The sequence below is a fragment of the Lates calcarifer genome, linkage group LG8 (assembly GCF_001640805.2).
Source record: "Lates calcarifer isolate ASB-BC8 linkage group LG8, TLL_Latcal_v3, whole genome shotgun sequence".
Lineage (NCBI taxonomy): Eukaryota > Metazoa > Chordata > Actinopteri > Centropomidae > Lates > Lates calcarifer.
Window position 1 is genome coordinate 6,766,080 of NC_066840.1, and position 17,358 is coordinate 6,783,437.

Genomic DNA, 17,358 nt, shown 5'->3' on the forward strand with positions numbered 1-17,358 from the left:
TGATTGAGGGTGAACAAAACCCCCTGGAGCAACTGAACTAGCTGACAGCAGGAAAAAAAATGAGAGAGAAAGCAGGTACAGACACTCACCTGAGAAAACAACCAATCAAAAGAGACAGTGGGCGTTTCCAGGGAAACAGATAAAGCAGGTATGACAGGGGACATCTTGACATAAAGCAAGGGCAAACGGACAAGAAAGAGGTGGAAAAGAGCAGCCTATAACTTGGAAGCTTAGAGACTGTCACTTGGATCAACTCACATTCAAATACCTGCGAAGGACTGAACAAGAAACGGACTAGAAGAGTGATATCAAAGGAAGGACAACCAAAGCTGCAGGTTTAAGAAAAGACACTGAGAGGTGAGAAGAGACTTGACAATGTCTTCATTTGAGGCTCAGGGCCAGTCTCCTCCTCGTTGTGGCCCGCAGTTTCCCAGCCTCGGCCAGGAGCCCCCTGAGCTCAGCATGTACAGTGACTGTTACTACCCTCCTCCCTCACTGCCGAGTCCTCAGCGCACTACTCCAACCTCCTACGACCTGAGCGACTACACCAACCTCCTCCCCAAACCCTTACCTGTGGTTCAACGGCTCCGGGATCAACACACCGCCGTATCTTGCCACCACCGGCCCGCCTGGCAACCCTGGTCCTCCCTTTGTCCCTCAGCACTACGGCATGCAGAGGCCCTACCTGGGCCCAGCCGGAGCTGGGGGCCCAGGAGGGGAGTTGAGTTGGTTCTCTCTGCCCTCACAAGAAGACCTGATGAAGCTGGTCAGGCCCCCTTACTCCTACTCCGCTCTCATTGCCATGGCTATCCACGGAGCGCCAGACAGGAGACTGACACTGAGTCAGATTTACCAGTACGTCGCAGACAATTTCCCTTTCTATAACAAGAGTAAAGCGGGCTGGCAGAATTCCATCAGACACAACCTGTCACTCAATGATTGCTTCAAAAAAGTACCCAGAGATGAGGATGATCCAGGTATTTTAAAACGTCTTATTTTTATTTTTTGTTCTGTTTTGAATATTTCTTTCTAAGAGAGAAAGGCTTAAATTATTAATTTTCTTTATCTCCATTTACTGTTTAATTATATTGCTTTTTAAATATGCTTTTGTCATTTAAATTGAATCTAATCAACTATTTTGTCTGATATCACAGGAAAGGGCAACTACTGGACTCTTGACCCAAACTGTGAGAAGATGTTTGACAATGGAAACTTCCGCCGCAAAAGAAAGAGGAAGTCTGATTCCCTCTCCGGTGGTGACGGCGGTTCTGGGGCTCCGGAGTCAGGTGACAGTGAGAGGGGCAGCCCCAAACACTCTGGAAACCCTGCCCTCAACATCTCCCCCTCGCCGGACAGGATCCCCTCCCCTTCATCGTCGGGTCCCGCACCATGTCTGAGCAGCTTCTTGTCCGAGATGTCTGGAGTGACTTCTGGAGCAGCTAATGAGGTGGGAGGCGATGGGTTAAGCAGGCCACTGCAGATTAACCTTCCTTTAGATGGGCCTCATAGACCCGCACAGCCTGGAAGCTTTAGTAGCTACTCCCCCAACTCAGTTGGCCCAGAGTGGGTACCACAAGTGCCAGCTCCCCCTGTGCTCTCCTCTTCACCCACCCACTCCTCCTTGGGGTACACTAGCCCAATCCTCAGCCAGTACAGTGGCTCCAGTGGTCATTTTTACCCTTCGTTGGGTTCGACAGGAATCATCTACCATCGCGAGGGCACAGAGGTTTAATAAGACATTAGAGTGGAGGAAAGTTTGGTTTGAAAAGACTCTTTACAGGAGATTGCACCTGTCTGGTTACTTTTGTTTTTAGAGAGGTTTGGTTGTGAAGACAATACACACACACACACACACACAGAATATGTTTGCGCTGACTGAGACAGTTAAGATCACTATAGCATGTGACAGCGAAGTAAAAAGGCTTTGATTCCCACAGGAACCGCTGAGTCAGCCACCGACGACTTCAGTGTCACTCCCTGAAACCACAGCCAGCCTCACTATCAGATCCTCAGTCAGCTTTTACTCTATCTAAAGGCTAGTTTCTATCAGATCTGACTCATTATTAACAGATCCCTGATCTGATCTGCTGACATCAGGCCATTCCACACTGCTATCAGTGATTCTTTGATGGTATCACACACACAACGCTCAGGCAGCACATTTAGAGGAGTAGTTAAATTACACCATTGTCTACAAATTATGTAGTCACTGGCTTTATAGAGTCATCAAAAGGTAAAATGTAAACTGGTTTTACTGCTTAAGTTAAACTATCTGATGAACAGTCTCTAAATCTGATATACAATTGGTAATTGTACTTTGTATAGATATCTATGTGTTGTGTAATGTTATACATTTATATTGCTGGTTTGTTGGTGCAACTGTTAATGTACAAAATGGATTCTTAATGTATGGTATATGCTGTATGTGTTGTGTTTTTGATATGAATAAAAGGTTTTAGAGTTCTACATTTGCATTTTTCATTTTTATTTTATGAGGAAAAAATGAATAATTATAACCCAGGAGCAACTGGCTATATACTTTCTCTCAACTGGCCCCCACCCCCCACCCCCAAGAGAAAGCCAGACAATAAGCTCTTACTGACAGAAAACAGTCCTGTCAGAAAAGCGATGACCAGTAGTGTAGAACCTGCATGTCGGTGTAATCTGATCTTTGTGTGATGGATAGTTAACTGTTTCTCCTAAACGGCAAAAAGCCACATTCCCATGCTGTCCCACTTTGCTGCACTAAACACTGAACTCTCTGTCTCTCTCTGTCACACCATCAATGCACAGATAGTGCTGACTGGGGTGGCAGGCTGCTTTATTAGGGTGGATGGACCAACTGTAAAATAAAGGGTGAGTGTGTGTGTGTGTGTGTGTGGGGTGGGGGGTAAAAATGCTGAAGCATGAATAAACTGCTAAATAAACACAATGACTCACCATAATTCACAACATGTTGATTCATAATTGCATTTTAGCACTCTACAGTTATCTGACAGTGGGGAGGCAAATCTGAAAGCAACAGGTATGCATTAAGTCAAAGGAAATAGCTTTATTGTCATATTGTATCCACAGAGAAACAGGTTCGCCTGGTACATAGAAATTCATAGTTTGCTTTCTTCCATGACTGCCAACAGGTAGGAAAATGTACAGCATACATACAAGAAAAATACTGGAATAAAGGAATATAAAAAAATAAAGATAGAATAGATACAAGGATTACAAAACTGTACCATACCATAACCATAATATACAATAGGTCAGGTACATTGCAATAAGAATTTGTACAGTAAATTCTGATGTATCCATGAAATATAGTGTGCTTCAATAAAACAATTAGAATTCATATATTGATATCATAATTTATATTTCTCATTCTAATTGTTGGAATACATTGCTATGAGTCCATTATTCTCCTACCAAACAATACATTGGGGCTTTACTTAACTAGTTCAGTTCTGTATTGGTATATTTAGTAACCAAAGCCAATTAACTGTAACTTATACAATTTGCCAGTTCAGTTTTTCTTCTGTTCAGTTCTTTAGTTATCCTGCACATATGTTGGTGAAATAAATATAAGCGCTTTGATCGGTGTTAGCCTTGGGCCTTTATTTACCCTGAAACACAGGCAGCATGACAGTCATTTACACTAAACACAGAAAGAAAGAAAGAAAGAAAGAAAGAAAGAAAGAAAGAAAGAAAGAAAGAACACTTTAGATCCAGATCAAGTGGAATTTAAGATCCTGGCACAAAATAAAAAGTGTATTAGTGGTTGGAGGTTAGGAGGTCAGCCTGTCAGAATTTGCATAACTGATTTCGAAACAAGTGATGAGTTTGCATTAGGATAGATCATAAGTCCTGCTTTATTAGTTGTGTCAGACTTGTAAGTATATCTGATTGAACTGTGTGAGATGTCCTGCCTCATGCTCATAAACCTCAGAACCTATTCAGGGAATCATGACTGTACCTCCTCCTGCAGATATTACACTTACTGAATGGATTGGGAGCTTTTGAAAAGAGACAATAAAAAGAAGCAGGGGATTAGCGTGATGAGGGGAAGCAAAAGAGACACAAAAAACAGAGGCAATGATCAATGTTCCAACATTGCCTTGGCACTACTATTGCCAATTAGTTTTTTTCCTCCATGTCTTGTTCAAACTTTGTGCTGGCAGGTGAAAGATGTAGCACCAAGAGTAGGGGTGGCCTTTCGCCTTGTTGATCCAGCATGAGCTCATGTTGAGTGTATGTGCCAACAGAAACATTATAGGTCTTTTGTCTCTGAGACTTCATTATAACAGTAGACATCACCTTCTGCTGTCTTATTCAGACAGTTTCAGATGGATGCAAATTTGTAACCGTTAATCATGCCACGGATGGGAATGACAGGGTCAGGGGGGAGAATGTGGTGTTCCAGATGGATCTTTTCCAGATAAGACACAGCAAAACCTGAGGGATTTACCTCGCAGACTCCCCTGAAACCAAAGTCAGTTTGCTTTTCTTGTAACTCAGAACATTATGCACAGTTTGATAATTTGGAACTTCCCTTGCCCGTTTGTCAGTTTCTTGTTTTTGTACTAAATATATTCTTCATTTGGACAGTTACCTCATCCACCAATTTCACACTCTTGTCAAACTTGATGTAACATTCAGTTTTACTTTTTTTTGCTTCCTGGGATCTTCTTTCTTTTGTCTTTTCTCAGTGGAGGTATACAGCAGCACTTGCACATGTATAAAACCTTCCACCAGATCAGCTGTTTGATCTTTTTCAAAATTATTCTGTGATGCATTGTAAGCTAATATACATGTATTGTGGAGTGCAATGGTGTCTATATGATCAAGGGATACCCAGCACAGCATCCATCAATCACATGTTATGGTAGCTATGGACTTTCCTTGCCTTAGGCAGTAGAATTATTGCTCAACAGAGTGATACGATTAAAATCTATAAATCCTCATCTCCACCTGCCGCCTGGCTCGTGGCAGTCTTTCACACACCTGTCGAACTAACGGAACGCGCCCACACACACATATTCATTTGTGTGTGTGTGTGTGTGTGTGTGTGTGTGTGTGTGTGTGCGTGTGTGTACGCGTTTGTGAAGTGCAGTGCATACAAGTGTGTGGTGTTTATAATATAAACTCAGACAGAGAACGATTATACCAGAGCTGCTATGCATGAGGGATTTGTGTTTCTAAGAACTGTCCTGATTATAGCAGTGTTAAAAAGATTTCTACACCTCACTGTGAAGTGAACAAAGAGTTTGTAAAGACAGACAGGTTGTAAATCTGTTCAAGTTGATTCCTCTAAAGTGAGGGGGATGCACTCCTTCACACTTTGGATAACTGCTACCTGAATGGAAAGCTAACTGTCCCTGGTACCAAATCAACCCAAAACACACACAAGGACGCACACACACGCGCGCCTCCTGTATTTACTAAAACAGTCATGTCCTATCAAGGCTGTTTAGTAAACGGTAGCAGAGAACATCAAGCCTGGAGACATGTCGTCATGCCCAGTGCTCCAGCTCTGCATTACCAGCTTGCTGTTATGTGTAAACATCCACACACACTCCAGACACACGCACAGAGGTGATGAAAGGAATGAGGTACCTTTGCCCTTCATCTAGAAGTCAGTGAACTACCCTTTTTTATGCTCTGTAGAGGTTAGTGGAAAATGCCAGAATTTGTAGATTATGGCTTGTATCCAAGTGCTGTTGGCAGTTTAACACACAAGATGCTCAATCTTTGAAAATGTTCCTATTAGCAGTTGTACAATCAAATGCCACTGATCGTATTTAATGCTGATCAACACAATAACTCCCCACAATGCCTAAATACTCAGACACTCGCCAAGTTCCCATCACCAATGTCCAGCAATCTCTGTCCATATAAAAAAGTCCCAGTTCGCACTAAATCCCATCAAAGTTTTCCATGTAAAAATATGAAAATGTAGCAGCTCCTTTGTAATATAGTGCATCCCAGTGTCTTAGAGTCCAGAGAACTAGGCAGTGAGTGATCTCCCCTTGCTAAACATGGCTTATATACACGATTTGGGGAAAAGTGAAGTTTAAAGACAAACACAGAGCACACTGAGAGTGTGTGTATATATGAATCATTGCTATTTCACCCTAAAATATTTTCCATGTCAACATGCAGTCAACATGGTGATATGAACAGGGCTTTGCAGTGAGGGAGGGAGAAAAAGAAAGAGGAAGAAAGGGGGGAATAAAGCACCTTACTGGACATCTGCTCAATGGGGGAGTCTAAGAAATCGGAAGCCTCTTGTTATGTAATCCTCTTCTCCTTGTTTTTTCTCTTTCCATTTTCTCATTTACTGATTTTACTGACTAATGGCATTGTGAGCTTTGTCCTTTATCACAGTTTACCTGATAGAACAGGGCACATTCAGTACTGAATTATGTTGAGTTGTTGTTCAGAAGAGACATTTAGTTTTCTTCACGAATCCTAGTGGCATATCTCAACAACTATCACGTGCGTTACTATGAAATTTTGTGCAGGCATTCATGATCCCCAGAGGATGAATCCTATAAACGTTACCTGTAGTGCCACCAGCAAGGTGACATTTTTTAGCTTTTAGTGGTGATGGATTGCACATCCATTTGATAAATTGACACCATCTTTTACAGACATTTCATGGCTCCCAGAGGATGTATCCTAATGACTTCAGAGAATCCCTGAACTTTCCCCTAGCGCCACCAGCAGGTTCACATTTGTGGTTAAGAGTAAAATGTCTGCATGGCTGTAGACTATTTTGTTATCAAATGAAAAGGATGACAAGGATATAACCTTGGTTGTAAATTCTGCACAGGTAGAAACCATCTTTTCAGCACCAAATAATGTGACTAACAATGATTAACAAGTCAAGTCAATACACTACAACATTCCTGTGGAGCATAATCATGAAGGAAAATGCTTGAAAATCATACAGTGAAAGTGAATGTGAAAATGAGAGGGTGTTCTTTCTTGTTGTATATTCAGGTACTTCAGTTATTGCCTCTGATGATACAGTGTGGCTCTCCAGAAATGCATGTTTACCCTTGTAAAGGTAGAGTGGAAATATAATATAACAAGTGACATTATTAATGTTCCCAGGGAGTTTTATCTAATATTATTCTTTCTGGATGGAACAAGGAATAAAATTACTTTCTTAGTATAAAGCCTGGCGGATTACATTCATGTCTTCTAGATGCCGGCTGAATCACACAGACTTTATGAGGCTGTATTTTAACATTCAGGGTGGAGGACTGTATTTGTTTAGCAGGCAGTGTGTATTTTAGTATGTGCACTAATACACTCTGTGTGGCAGAAACTCACATTTATTTCCATTAACCACGACTGAAACTGGACCAGACAGCGTGATAAATTGCTCAACAGAAGACTAAACCAAAAAAAAGTAAGAAAAACAAACAAATGGTTCTGTTTCTAGTCGGTAAATGTAGCCATTAACCTTCAGACATGGATGCTCCTTCAATTTTGCCTCAGGCAGAAAGAGCATAAGAATGGTCATTAACTTGCTTATTATAATAGGAACTCTTTTGGTACAGAACTGAAAGAAAGTTGTTTTAAAAATCTTAAAAATATCATATCGCATAACTCCAGGATGAATATGCAAAGCTGTGGTGTTGGCAGTGTAACCCAAACCTCACTGTTTTTAATACTTTGAGAGTTGGCGGCAGTTTCTTTTGTTTGTTTTTCTATTAAGGTAAATGATGATAATTGCGGTGCACATAAAAACGACTGAATGACGGCCCTGTGATCCTCTTTTTTCATGTGGTCAAGCCTTCAGACACAGTACAAAGCATCTAGTACTGCATATGACACAGCTAACCAGGAGATATTGATATTTATCGATATCATGTAATCATAGTTTCAACCTAGTATAGTTATAGTTTGCTTCAGGCTTTCAGATTTTGTCACGGATAGCTAATACAATTGTAAATGCTGAACATGTATTGGCAGAGACTGTGGCTGCAGCATCAGCCACAACGAGAAATCGAAGGACTCACCAGGGTGTGTAGGCTCAATAGATCTTTTTGAAACAGATCTTGTTGTAAACAAGCAGAGAAAAACACACAGGATCCTTCTCAGATTCTTCTCACCTGGAGACCTGATATAGTCTTTTTTTTATTGTTAAACATGAATAGCATAGACTCAAAACTCCTGCCACATATTCATCTTTAACAGGACAGATGCACACACATATACTGATACTTCCTTTACCACAATCAACCATATTTTTAGTAGGTGCCAGAAACAATACATCACACCACACTGGGTATCACTTAGGATAGTAAAGCTTTCAGTCTGAAGCCACTCTGTTATTGTCAGAGCCTGAAGGTTACCTCTGACAGATTACCTGTCACATTTACTGTACAAATAACAGGAAATGTCCCAACGAAACAGTTGGTCCTGCATGCTTGGAAACTTCAGACAGGCATGTCTTGCTAACCCTCATAATCTGCATGTTATGACACACTGCTCTGACTCCAGTGATAAAAACAAGGTTTCTGACCCCACTGGTTAGATAGGTACTGTTGGGGATTTTCCAGTAGCTATCTACAGTCCTGTATTAAGAGTAATTTAAATAAATATGTCTTTGATACCAAAAACCGATGAGTTTAATTAATATGAATAGCTGCACAAACTAGAACCACAGCCAAGTCTTGTTTCAAATATGAGAGATAAATTGAATATTTGAACATTTTTTTTTAAATGTTCCATTTACATTTACATTTACTTATTTGGAAGATGCATTTATCTAAAACGACTTAAATGAGGGACAACACTAAAGCTTCAGTATAGCAAGAGGCTTTGAAGTAAGGACTAAGCACTAAATCTGTTCGATAAGGCAAAGTGCAAGGAGATCGAAAAAAGTGAAAAAAGTGAAATAACAAGTGCACAGTAAGTGCACAGTAAGTGCTAGTTAGGCAGGCTCGGGTGTTAGAGGTGTTGGGAGAGGAGGTGCTCTCAGAAGAGATGAGTCTTCAAGAGATTCTTGATAATAGAAGAGGACACCCCTGCTCATCTGGGAACCACAAATGAGAACAGTCTGGACTGTGATTGCCTTGTGTGCAGGGATGGCAATACCAGAAGACGATCTTTGGATGAACGCAGTGGCAGAGAAGGTGTCTGTATGATTGGGTTCAAGTAAATGGGTGTGACCTGAATTTGATTCAGGCTGCCACTCAAATGAGGTATAACAGGGTGAGAAAATTATTTTGTCCCCCATGCAATGAAAGTCAGCTGATCAGTCAAGCCTGTCTTCTGTGCAAGACAGCAATGTCAAGCCTGAGGTTCAGCAAATATACTGTGTAGAGTTTTTTATTACAGTCTCATAAATCTCAAACATATCCTTCAATGATGACCACAGTCCTTTCATTGGTGAGTAACATACAATTTTAACATTTCCTGCTCTCAAAATTATAGAAAACTATATGGACTTTTTGTTTCATCTCCAATCTCAGAAAAAAGTCTTCACAGTTTAATGCTCCCAGTGGCTTATTTGAGTTTATCTAGGCATAAAAGCTTAATCAGAGGATGACACAAAACACTACTACTCTTTTTAGACAACTAGGAAACAGCAGATCCTACTTCCTGGCCATTCCTTGACTGTGTAGCAACCAGACCGGGTGTGACATGTCCAGGAACAGGTATCTTAAAAAGAAAGACTCCATCTAGTGGTCACTGAAAGAACTTCAGTAACCACTAGACCACTCAAAGTCTATATATATGGCATTCAAAGTTATTGCAGCTGATTGATGTAGCGTACACATATGCACTGGTGCGTGCATGTTGATCTCTGGCATCATTAAATCTGTGAAAAGTTGCACTGCGTCAAAAGGTTACTATACCGTACAATCCTGTGGGTCTGTTAATAACAATACAAAAGCCACCAACCTTTCATTACATGTTCATCTGCTTTTTCATTACTTTGCAGATTTCTGGAGGTCAAAAGTGAGAATCAATGGCAAATTAATTGCCTGCTTTGTCCTAGTGAAGTGTTTCACACATGACTGGATGGCATAGATAATCAATCCACTGGAGGACTGTACTCCTTATATGATGGCCACTTAGTGGGTCCATAAAGCAAAGCAAGCAGGCAAGCAAAAATATCAAACAAACATACTGTAGTGAGCACTCTATATTAATGATGTCCTGTGGGTGATGAGGAATACCCGATTACAGATATAGTTACATTTGTTCTGAGAGATTCATAATTTTTGTGAATTTATTCAGTGCTATAGTGCAATTTCTTGGTGCCTTATTGAATAATTGATCACAACTTTGTCAACTGGAGACACAGGATGTGACTTTGCGGGAGCAGTGCCTGATGTTGTAGTTAATTGTTTCATTATCCAGACTCTGCCCGCATCCTCTGGATTCCAGAGGCAGCCTCAGTGAGGATTACACACACATACTGTACATGTCCGCATCACTTATACAGCACCCTGCATTATCATCTTCACACTTACTCATTTCCATATAAATAAGGTACACTAAAGCATACATTACAACATAGGTGGGCTGTTTCAGACTCCGGAGGGTTGGAGACAAAAGATGAGGGAAATTAGGGGAGAGAGGGAGAGAGAAAGAAGAGGATGGAGGAATAACAAGTGTGGGTGGAGGAAAGGGAATTATTCACAAGTGTCCGATAAGGTGTAAGAAAGACGGACGGGGGGGGATAAGGAGGAAAAGAAGAGAGTTCATTTTGAAAAAAGCCACTGAAGTGTGACCACACAGAGAAAACACCAGGGAGAGCAAGTAGCTCCCAGAACAGGAATAAATGAATTTACTTTCCACATGACAATCGTTAAAACTGAATATATTTTCCCAAGACATAAGTCCACCAAGGAATCCAGTGTACACCTAAGTAGACTGCCAGCCAATATACTATTTAAAGACCACACCAACACCCAAAAGTGGTACTCACCAAGCCCAACACAGATCCTTTTATCAGTCAAAATATATGCAGCATAAAAAGTGGCTGCGCATGTTGTTTATTTATGTGGGATTTGTAAAATCTAAAAAAGTCTTTACAAAATCCTCTCCCCTATTGTATTTGCAAGTGTGAAAAATTACATGGGAAAAAATGTTTTATGTTTTCTATTACTTCGTATTTCCTAAAGTGTGACACAGTATGATACGGTGTATGAAATGACTTAAATGAAACAGCATGCAGTACATGTTTCTCATTTGCAGCGTGAAAATTGTCTTTCCTAATGGAGACATTTTGTAACAATAAATTAAATATTCAAGCAGAGTTCTATTTGCTGAACAACTATACAGAAGATTGAAAAAAATATGAATAGCTGAATATAAGGTTGTCAAGGTTAATTCCTCAAAAGCTAGCATTTTGTTTATACTGTGGAGCTAATGCATCACCCATATGACATAGAATTTACATATTCAGCACACAAATGCTGGAGAACTAGCAAGGAAAAATTAATTTGTCCATGTCTTTATGTCTGTAGCGATTCATCATTATGGAAAAGGGATTGTGGCTACAAAGAACAACAGAGCCATGACAGTGACTCTATGAGTTTTAATGCCTATTACCCAGTAATTGGCTATTTAGCTGAAATTCCCTAAGAAATCATGACACATCCAAAAAACAACTGTGTGACTAATTATTCTTACTGCAGCGCGTCTTCCTGCGCCAGACACACAACTATGGCCTTCTGAACCCTTGTCTTCCCACTGGGCTTTTCTTCAATTCCTGAGTAAATCAACTGGTGCATGTTAATTGGTGTGTCTTTATCCCTGTGGCAAAAGGATGACTAACATTGCATGCACACGCATGCATGTGTACATATGTGTGGGTGGAGGAGTTTCTACTGGAACATGCAGATGAGTTGAATCCTTCAACTGCTGCAGGAAAAATTTGAGAGCTCACATCAGTACAGTAGCTCTATTTAGACACCGTGCGTGCACACATACACACACACACACAAACACTCATTTGAGTACACTTTTTTGAGCTTTGGCCTTCTATCCACACTCAGTTTTCAATAATCAAAAAAGAAGTCTCTTACCTTGAGATACCTGAGCCATGCAGGATGTAGCTGTTTACTATCAATTTTCTTACGTAAATCTTGGCAAGAAAGCAAATATGAGTATTATTTTCAAAAACTATTCCCTTAAACTTGAACTTAATTAAATAAATAGGATACACTTGACAGTCAAACCACAAGCTAGACTCAAATAGCCAGACATATCTCCACAGATATTTGTTTTGGTGGGACACTTACACGTGGGGAGGCGATCACTGTCATTGAAATGGCTAATTCCCCTGAAAGAAAATACAGTAAAGAACTGTAAAAGATGTATGGCAACTGTGTGATTACATAATCCAAATCTTTGTGAAAACATACCATTTTTAGCATGGAGGTTGCTAGCTCAAACGTTGTTAATAGTAGAGGGATTTTGAAAATGGTAACAGGCAGGACGCAGAAGGGCGCCCAATGGCAAGCTTACACCCGCAGTCCAAATCTGGTGACTCACTCTAAGCCACAGCTGACCTATTATGACTAAGAAATCTTTTAACAACTTAACAACACATTTGTTTACGATGTAAATTTTCTGTCACCAAAAACACAATTAAACAAAAAGCTGTTGGAATTAACAGGAAATTGATTTATGAAGCATATTATAAAAACAGGAGGAATTAGCAAAAGACAGAAAAACAGCTCAGCTAGTTTATAAGAAATAAAAAAGACTTCTCACACACACACTCACAGAATACAGAAACCCGGATAGGCATTATTTCTCTGTTCTCACTACCACTGGCCCATCACAACTGGCAGAATGAAGGTGACATGAGAATGTATTCCCTGTTCACCTCTCTCCTTCTCCCTTTGGAATTAAATGAGATGCCACCCAGGTCGAGACGATAACCACTCCTGACACTCCACTCATCTGAATTTCAAGTAGAATGGCAAAAGGGACAGGACTTGCTCCAGGGAGAGGGGGTAATTCTGGAAGGAGGGACTATGGATCAGTAGACTGATTTGACAAAGGCAAGAGGTACTATGGTAAAGAGAATACAGCAAAGTATAGTGGGGTCAATGCCAAAGCTAAAGCTTTGAATACAGAGATGCAGGGAATGAAAGGAAAGAAAATGAGTTTTAATGTAATTGACCTGACCCGAGAAACACATAATAATACAACACATAAGCAGAATTAAACATCAGCGCCAAGGTACAACAGTGCTTTGTAGCACAAACTGGGAACGTTTACACGCACTTGCAACCTTGACCTGTCCTTTTCCACGGTTGTTGCCGGGGTTATGGCCGATTAGATGACCTGAATCAGTGAGAGATCCTGTGGGATCAGCAGGGCTGGTTGATGGATTCACACTTGACTTGCTCCTATAAACAGACTGCAGCACTCAGAGCAGGGGATCAGAGGACAAAACATTTCACTTGACTGGAGCAAGACAGACTGACCGATGGAGAGACGGAGACAACTGAGAAAAAAAAAAGGGAAGGAGATGGAGTGCAAAAGGATGAGCTGAGAGAAGCGAAGAGCAAGCACAGAACTGTGATATATTTGCTAGCCTTACAAGCTTTAGTTTAACATGCCGGGATATATAGTTGCTTTGTTGCCTTTGGGTTTAATGATAAACTTAATACAGCTCTCATGTCTCATGACTAAGATAACTGGTTACTGGTGGTAACTTAATATTTACTTTGTGGAAGAACAGTGACGTCAGTCTCATAGAACTGTTAACAAGAAAGCAAATTAATGTATTTCCAAAATGTCAATAGTCAAACTGTCCCTTTAACCTTAACCAAGAGTATTGTCTCATTTGACTGGAAGAGAAAACAAAAGAAGCTTGTTAATAGATCACAACATCAGTCACCAGTGGAAAAAGGATAGAGTCTGAGACAAGAGCTCCATTCCTTGGTATTTATCTTCACACTATATCACCTTCTACCCCTTTCTCCTCCCTACATCCACATGCTTTTTTTACATTTTCATCATGTTCCGTTTCATTGCTTTTCGACTTATCCCAGGACAGATGACACTGCTGGTTTTAAATGAGAGATTGCATACTCTAATTGGAGCTGACGTGCCTCACATACCCTCCCTGTCCCATTAGCCATCCCCTTAGTGTGATGGTTGAGGGGGATAGTGAATTCCCATGTCTATGCTAGGGGAAGGTAAAAATTGAATTTCTTATATTATGGTTAGACTTTCCTTCCTCATGAGTCTTGCACTGTGTCCATAGAGAGGAGCTTTCAGTCTTCCCTGCTGCTGACAGCTCTAATAACAGCTCAGGTGGACCTGAGGGCAGAGCAGGCAGGGGCTCTATGGTCAGAAGAGAGTGGCTTATGCTGCTTTTCTTCCCCTGAGCATGCACACTGCAAAAATAAATACAATGTGGATTAATGTTATGTGGTTTGAAATCCATATTATTATTGTATCAACACAAAATTTGCCTATTAAAGAATGTATGAGTTTATCCCCGAGGAAAAAAAGGATCAATGCTAGTTTGATAAAGACGGGATTGGAGGCAGATAGGTAAGTGGGTGTTATTATCTGAAGAGTAACTGTCTGTTTAAGTCATGCAAATTTTCTCTGCCCTGCCAGCTGTATTTTAGATCAAAGAGTCAATGACTGACTCACTCAGGTGGATGCCTGACTTTATAGCAATTCACAATGTCAGTTTGCTCAAGAAAATTATCTCACATCATTGGCCACAAAGCTGAAAAATTAACGCTCTGCACATGATGTTTTCCAATTTGGAGGATACAAAGTTTGACTCTTAAACAACCTCTCAGCCATTTCAAGTGGCAGGAGCCGGCTAAAGACAGAAAATAAGATGTTAACATCGAGGGAGTAAGGAGATTATTTCACACTGGATTATTCTATTTTCACCCCCTAACTGGGCTGAGTTCCAAATCCCTAAGTCCTCTTGGGAATGTGATGAAGCAGCTGCTCTTCTTACAAATCCAAAATGTTGGTGGAGTTTCCTTGAACAGGATTTTTTTTTTTTTTTTTTTTACTCATCTTCCTAACTTAAAGAAGTCCTGCACACTTAAACGTCTTTGAGCTGTAAACGAAATGGTATGACCGTACTGTAATGAAACACATCAGTGTTGATACGACATTCCTTACTAAAGTTTTAAAAATAGGTATTTCACGGGTTGAAAATGGCTCAACACACCACACACTGTTTTGTAATGGACCTGAACATTGCAAGGCTCAGGACCACGCCACACTAATGTCCACTAAAGGAGAATCTGGAAACCTGGAGGGGGAAAGACATCCACCTCAAAAGAGCTCTCTGGCACAGGTGCCATGGTCTCCATGTTTCTCTGGCCTGGGGATGTCACTGAGCAAGGGGATGTCCTAGTATTACAGTACTACAGTAAACAATTTGTGTACACAAGGCATAAGAGACAAAACATCAGGTGACCTTTTTTTTTTTTTTTTTAACCCATTCTGAATTTTCCTCAACTCTGCTGAGAAAAGGATTTTCATATTCAACACTCACTGCTGATAGAGAGGTGCAAAACTGCATACTAATGAAAGTATTGGAGCTAATTTGAATGCTTACCTATTAGTCTGGAGTTAGACTGATCAATTCAGATAGCCAGGGCTTTCTAAACCCGAGGTTCCCTCTGGTCATTATTTTGTCATGTTTGTAATCCTCTGAGAGCCTGTACTTTTAATAAGGTACTTCACTGATGTACCAAATGCAGTTGTGGTTAGTAGTCCTGAAGGTTGGTTTCTGCTCCCAGTCCCTAACAGAATGCTGTGCCATGCTATATGAACACTGCCTTCAAAGCATTTTAATTGTACTTTTGTGGATATAATGTTCTTTAGGGACCAGGCAGCTAATGCCACGTAAGTGATCAAATGAAGGGATAAAAAATAACTTCAGCAAAACTTTAAGAGCAAAGAGATGAGAGGAGGAATGATGTGGACAGTTGACTATTTTGAGATTAAAAAGTTCAGTGACAGTGGGGGTAAATAATTTACTTCAACCAGAAACTGCCAGTCTGCTCAAAGATAAAAGAGTCACAAAGAATGCCCTTTAAGCCTTGCCACAGGTAAAAGCCTAGGGCTCAGGACAACAGAGCCTGAGTGAGCAGATCTTCTGGAATCAAAAATTGTAAAATTACAATTTCATGTCTTTTGTATGTGAAGACAGACAGCAGAAACCACTTTATCCACTTCACAAGTAAACACAACAGTCACAAAGATATCACAGCTGGCTCAGCGTGGAGGCTCAGACCCTATGCCACATTGCCACATTAATTCATACATGTTCCTTCTGGACATGACAGCCGTCACTGCCATTTAAGAGAGATTTATCTCTGTCTCTCTCGTGAGCAGTACTGTGACATTTCCATTTGTCACATGACAGCAAATCACCAGGCCCAACGCATGGGCACTGACGTTTCCATTTTCTGGTGCCGCCGTGGAGATGAGGAGATGAACATTACCTGAAACATGGTGTCATTTGAAATGCTTATTCACTCTGATGGAGAGACAGAAAGGGAGAGAGAGAGAGAGAGAGAGAGAGAAAGAAAGAGAGAGAGAGAGAGTGAGAGAGTGAGAGATAGAGAGACAGAGAAGCAAAGAGATTCAGAGAAAGGTGATTGTACAACAGGGTTCTTGGCGAGACAGAGGATGATAAGGGAGGATGTCTGCATGCATGTTGTTTTGAATTCTTGTCTTGAAATCTTGGATGGATGGATGGATGGATGGATGGATGGGTGGATGATGAAGCAAGAAGCTGACGTGCTGCAAAGGTGAGCAGATGAGATATGGGAGGAGCAATAATGGAAGATGACAAACGTCTAAAGGAAGGTCACAAATGATGTGTATGTAGCTGCTGAGTGCTGTTAGACAAGGTTAACAAGATTGGATTTCAGATGAAAAATGAGCTAAAGGAGTGGTCAACAGGGACCAGTTACTGATTTATAGAACGTAATAAGTGAGGCTGAGACTGGAAGACTTATGGAGCTTTGTTGTGAGTTTCTGAGAATGAGAGCTCATTGTTTAGCTGTCTGATCTCTTAGTGAAGTTCTCAGCAGCACAAGGCAGCTGTTTTCAGCACCCTCTGTACTTCACTTTACTTGGTCAGCACTGAATGGCAGAGAGAGGCAGTTACTGGCTCGCTGGTGCATGTAGTGGTGTATTCAGTGGCTATAGAGCCAGTATAGGGTGGTGCAAGAATGAGGCCTACAACCCGGAAGTAAGCATTTTAGCAATCCTGGTTCCCTCATCCCAAAATCAGTGTTAAAGACAAGCTCAAGATGTTTTCACATTTTATTCTACGACATAAAATATGGCACCTTTTTTTTTTTTCTTTTTTTACTTTTACGT

At 40.7% G+C, this 17,358-nt stretch overlaps 1 protein-coding gene across 1 annotated transcript; it reads left to right on the plus strand.

Annotated features, from left to right (window-relative positions):
• The first annotated feature begins 185 nt into the window (after positions 1 to 185).
• Positions 186 to 2,466, plus strand: foxi3b (forkhead box I3b). The gene is given in 3 exon segments (XM_018675380.2): positions 186 to 552; positions 554 to 977; positions 1,155 to 2,466. Coding segments are annotated over 3 exon segments (1,179 nt in total). The 5' UTR covers positions 186 to 375; the 3' UTR covers positions 1,733 to 2,466.
• The last annotated feature ends 14,892 nt before the right edge of the window (positions 2,467 to 17,358 follow it).